This window comes from Musca vetustissima, unplaced genomic scaffold, assembly GCF_032173495.1.
Source record: "Musca vetustissima isolate MV318-11 ecotype Yass unplaced genomic scaffold, APGP_CSIRO_Mvet_v1 utg18730, whole genome shotgun sequence".
Taxonomy (NCBI): Eukaryota; Metazoa; Arthropoda; class Insecta; order Diptera; family Muscidae; genus Musca; species Musca vetustissima.
In genome coordinates this window covers 1-5,610 of record NW_026885645.1, presented here as the reverse complement: position 1 = coordinate 5,610, position 5,610 = coordinate 1, and the positions used below count along the sequence as shown (strand labels likewise).

Below are 5,610 nucleotides of genomic sequence, written 5' to 3'. Positions count from 1 at the left end.
TTCAACTGTCGTAGCGTTCAGACGTTTTCGGAAAATAGAAAAACCGACTACAAAATAAAGAAAAAATACCCCTCCTGAAAGCTAAAACGGTTCTCAGCAAAGAAAAAATAAAATATTGAAATAAAGAAAAAAATATTTCATTTCAATAAGAGAAAAAGAGTCGTTCAAAGCGGAAGCTAAATAATAACGGAAAGAAAACAGACAACTTTCAAATTGAAAAAAAAAAATAATAAAGAAAGATAACACCAACTATCAATAAAAAAATTATTGATAAAATTGAAAGAAAAAATAATAAACACAAAAAAAAGTGAAAACTAAATCAAGTGAATAACATATTTAATAAATCAGCCATATTTTGTGGATTACCAAGGCAAAAAATTTTATACATTTTTTTGCTGATTCTTCAAACCAACATATTTGTGGATTACCATTCCTGCTGCTACTCTTCGCTGCAAGCCTTACAATTTTGTGGATTAGTTCCAGTTTTTAAAACCTCAAACTCAGCATCATCATGGTTGTTTTAGAAGGTGGCGGTGGTGTTGTTACCATCGGCAATAACCAATATTTACAACCCGATTATTTGGCTCCAATGCAAACAACGGTTAGTATTTTTACTAAAAAAAAAAATAAAACCCAAAAATGTAAAAAATACAAAAAATAAATAAATAAAAATAGTCTTTGGAGCCCAGGAAAAAATTTGAAATTTTTGGTTTGGAAATTTAATTTAAAAAATTAATAAAAAGAATAACAATTTTCAAAGTTTTGAAAGAGTACAAAATAAATTACAAATGGAAAAAACTTAAATATTTCCGAAATTGGAAAATAATGACATTTCAAATAAGGAAAATTAATTAAAAAATGAGATATTGAAGAAAATTTTAAAAAATAAAATAGTTTTAAAATAATTCCGAAAGGACATTCGAATATTACAAATTAAACGGATTATGAAATTAAAAAAAATCAAATCGAAATGTTGGAAATTTAAAATTTCAAAACAACAATTTCCTATACAAAATATCTAAAATCAGAAAAAAAAAATATTTTGAAAATCTAAATATTTTTTTGTTATGTTTGGAAGATATACACATTTTGGATAGGAAAATATTACAAATTTTGAGAGCCCAAAAAATTATCCCAAAAATAATTTCCGTCTTAAGAAACATTTTGAGAGTCAAAAAATATTTTTAATCTTTAAAAAGTCTGATTTGAAAAATAATCAAAGAAAATTAAAAACCTAAAAATGTTAAACGAAAATATTGAACAAATTTGAAAAATCTAAAAAAATGTTCCATTCATTAAAAAAGTATATTAGAAAAATTTGAAAATAATTTTCAAATTCATTTTCAATATCTAAAAACAATTTTTTTTTGTTAATTAAAAAAATTAAAACATTTTGAAAATGAAAAATTTTTAATATATTTTTCAATATCTCAAATTTGATTTTTTAAGTTAATGAAATTCAAAATATTTTGATATTTCGTTTTTATTTTAAAAATAAGGAATTTTTTGTTTGAAAAAGTTTAGAAAAAAAAACATGTTTAAAGGACTCCACTATTTGGACACTTTGCGTTTTTTACATTATTTTTAATGAAAGTATTGAAAACATTCAAAACAAACATTAAATTTTTTTAATATTTAAAAATTAAATTTTTTTTAAATTTTAAAAATATATATATTTAAAAATTTTAAAATAGCTACATGTTTCAAAACTTCTAAAATTTAAAAACTCTCCTAAAAAATTTCAAGAAAATATTGAAAAAAAAATTTAAAAAAAACTATTCGAATTTTTTAATTACCAAAATTTCTATGTATTTATTAAAGATTTTTTGAAACAGCCTTTCAAAATTCTAAATTTCAATATTTTTTAAATCACAGAAAAATTATATATGCATCCGACGGCATTTTCCCTCCAAACGGATTTTGAAAATTCAATAATTTTTCAAAACAAAAATTTACTATTCAATATCCAAAATAATTTAAATTTTTTTCAAAACACTTAAAATTTACCGACGGCTATCTTTAGAAATCAAAATTTTATTTCAACCAGCTCCAAATTAACCTTTAATTTTTTACTAAAATTTTTTTCAAATTATTTCCTTTTAAAAACCGCCCATACTAATTTCCCCCTTCTCTCTTTGTTTTTAAATTTTCCAGATGGATTCCAAAAAGAGTCCCTTGGCATTGTTGGCACAAACCTGTTCACAAATCGGTGCCGATTCATCGGCCGTTAAACCCCTATTGGCATTGGATAAATCGAAAAAATCCGGCTCCTCCTCATCTGCCTCCTCAACATCGTCCAGCGTTAGCTCAGAATCCGGATCAGCTAAATCACCCACACAAGCAAAATCTCCCAAATCCACAACGCCGACCACCACAGAAGTTAAATTGGCCTTTAAGCCATACGAAACCAATGTGTTGAGTCAACAAAATCAAAATAGCTTCAAATCATCCGCCGCATCATCGACAGAAATGGAATCGAATCGTCCCAGTTCAAAGGCATCATCACATAATGGCGAGAGCACACGTGTGCCATCCCGCAACAAGTCAAATAGTTCACCGGAAAATTTCAATAAGTCACAGGATCTGTCGACCTCGGGTGGTTCCAGCACGCCTCATGATACCAGCCGTAAGACTGTGTCACCTGCTGGTTCTTCACAGCGTGGAGCTAGCCCCATTGTCCGCTCGGGCATGGAAGTGTTGAATAATGCCAATGGGTCAGCCCAACATCCCAAGGAAATGAGTAGCATGGCCCAAGCAGCTGCTGCTGCCGCCGCTGCCTATAAGGCTGCCGGTGCCCCATATGGTTTGAATCCCCTCTCGGCCTTGTGTTGTCCTCCCGGTATGGAACAACATGCTGCCGCCAATCCTGCCTTCCGCCCTCCATTCGCCGCCGGTGGTTTCTCCCATCATCATGCCGCCATGTTGGCTGCCGCTGCTGCCAACGGTGGTTATCCTGGCGGCCCAGGTGGACAACAACCCAATCCCTACATTAGTTATCAACGTATTAAGACTCCCACGGGTGGTGAAGCTATTGTGCCGATTTGCAAAGATCCCTACTGTCCTGGCTGCCCGTACTCTGCCCATACCCAGCAGATGCTGATGGGTGCTCCCTGTCCTGCTGGCTGCACGCAGTGTGAACATCAGAAATATGGTATGGCTGCCATGATGGGCGCCGGTGCCGGTTTGCCGCCAGGTCATCCCTACTCACAGGCTGCTGCAGCCGCCGCTGCCAGTGCTGCTGCTGCCCGTTCCGCTCCTTATGTTTGCAGTTGGGTGGTGGGTGATGCCTATTGTGGCAAGAGATTCCAGACTTCCGATGAGTTGTTCACCCATTTGAGGACTCACACTGGTAATTTGTCAGATCCTGCTGCCGCCGCCGCTGCTTTGGCCCAATCTCAAGCTCAATCGCTGTTGGGTTCCCTGTTTCCTCCTTCGGCATTGAGAGGTGGTTATCCTGCTCCCCAACTTAGTCCCATGTCTGCTGCTGCCGCCGCCGCTGCTGCCTCACGTTACCATCCCTATGCCAAGCCACCAAGTGCCATGGCTGCAGCTGCTGGAGCCTCACCATTTGGTCCACCCGGTGCATTCAATCCAGCCGCCGCTGCTGCTGCTGCCGCCTTGGGTCCCTACTACTCACCCTATGCCATGTATGGTCAACGTATCGGCTCGGCGGCCGTTCATCAATAAATCTCGCCCACTACCCGCCCAGCTTTGATGTGAAGCCAGTGTGAGCTTTGAGCTAGAAAAGCAATAACACCGTGACCCCCGTGACTTGCCGTGGGGCTACTAGTGAAAGTGATCTTTACAACAACAACCACAAACACAACCATCTCATGAATGTCATACCAAAAAGAAAAAAAAACGAAAGTAAAGGAGGAAGACAGAAATAAGCAAAGGAGGCAGACAAAAAAGGGATTCCTCGGTAGCTAGCAAATGGCGCCCGACATGCCATTAGAGGAGGCGTTTTCAAAAGACTTCTTGCGGTTTCTTTTGGAAACATATACCGCTCATTATTGGTGAAGATGAATACCCAGCAGAGATCCTCCCATTGAAAAAAAGAAGAAGAACAAAAAACATTAAAGAGTCAAAAACCGTCCAAAATATGTGGACTGGTTTCAATACTGTGATACTAAATTGTAGTTTTGAAAAAAAAAACAAGAAAGCAAATAGTTTGTTAGTTTTAAAAAACAAAAAAAAACCTAATTGGAAAATAATTTTTATTAAGACAAAAAAATCCAAAAACAACAAAAAATTCATTAAAAAATATTTTTTTCTCCATTAAAAAAAAAAAACAAAAAAAAAATATTTTTGTTTTGTTAAAATTTTTTAAACAGCCAAAGCATACAAGAAAAAAATATTTCCAACAAAAAAAGCAAAATTAATGCAAAGAAAAAAATCCCAAAACTTCCATAATTTTGTTGCTTTTTTATGAGAAAGAAAAAAATTCAAATTGCTTTGTTCGTTTTTTTATTAAAAAAATTATTACAACTTTATTATTATTATTATTATTATTCTTTTAGTTATTTAGTGCTTAAGTTATTTTTTTATATATATAAATATACATAATAAATTTAACTGTAATTTTGCCTAGTTTTATATATCTATGATTGCTATATATCCAACAAAAAAAACATATGTCTTTGTATCCCAAAAAATATAAATACAACAACTCCAATACAATCCAAACATCTTAGATTTGCTCTATATATATGTATGTGTATTACAACAACAACAATTACATCAAAAAACCTATAATTGATCTTATAACTACAACAAATTAATAAGAAAAATCCACTATATACACAATAATAATTATTATAATTGTATATTTTTCATTTGTTTGGACAACAACAAGAAGAACAAAAACAAAAAAACACTTTATAAATTAAACTTATTATTAAAAAACAAAACACACACACCCACAAAAACCTTAAAAAACAAAAATGAAAAAAATATAAAACAAAAAAAATTTGAAAATTTTAAATCCATATCTTTTATTTTCTATATGAAAAATTGGTTGGGAAATTTTGGGAGTAAAAAGAGAAAGGGAAATTTGGGGAAAAGGGAATAAATTACAGGGAAAACAAATATATCATTACAGGCATACCAAATCATGCAGAATTGATGATTTGATGTCTGAATGGTTCTAATAGAACTTCAAGGGGTCTTAAATCTTTATGAATGGATTTAAATTTGGCTTTGAAATCGTTATGAGTTTCTGAAAAATAAATAGGTTGGTTTTCGGAATAACAATCCCCAGAATTCTAGAATAGACATTCAAAATTAAAAATCCGCAATAAAAATCTTTCTAATGAAATGTCACATTTGGTTCACCAGAGAGCTCGGATCAATTTGACTACAAACAAAATATAGACCTTCCTTCGAATGGTGTGCGCGTCCTAATTATCGTGAAAATCGTTTCGACAATTGAGGCTACCATTAAAATATTAGATTTCTTTGTTGCATCTGGCCGACTATCATCAAAATATTAGGTTTCCCTTCGACTGGTGTGTGAGTCTTAAGGAATCTGACTATCATCGATTGGTGTACTGGTCCAATTTTTCGTCAAGATCGGTTCTATAATTTAGCCCACAAGGGATTTCGATATCA

At 33.1% G+C, this 5,610-nt stretch overlaps 1 protein-coding gene across 1 annotated transcript; it reads left to right on the top strand.

The window, feature by feature from the left end:
- The first annotated feature begins 467 nt into the window (after nucleotides 1–467).
- On the top strand, nucleotides 468–3,687 carry LOC133332869 (zinc finger protein Noc-like). Its single transcript, XM_061541237.1, has 2 exons — nucleotides 468–601; nucleotides 2,155–3,687. Exons 1-2 carry the CDS (start codon nucleotides 512–514, stop codon nucleotides 3,685–3,687), a joined length of 1,623 nt encoding a protein of 540 aa, XP_061397221.1. The 5' UTR covers nucleotides 468–511.
- Nucleotides 3,688–5,610: the final 1,923 nt, after the last annotated feature.

Bases quoted from the DNA above. Each gene is read 5' to 3' on its own strand.
- LOC133332869 (XM_061541237.1), top strand. From the start codon at position 512: ATGGTTGTTTTAGAAGGTGGCGGTGGTGTTGTTACCATCGGCAATAAC. The intron at 602-2,154 runs GTTAGTATTTTT...TAAATTTTCCAG, and splicing joins TGGCTCCAATGCAAACAACG to ATGGATTCCAAAAAGAGTCC.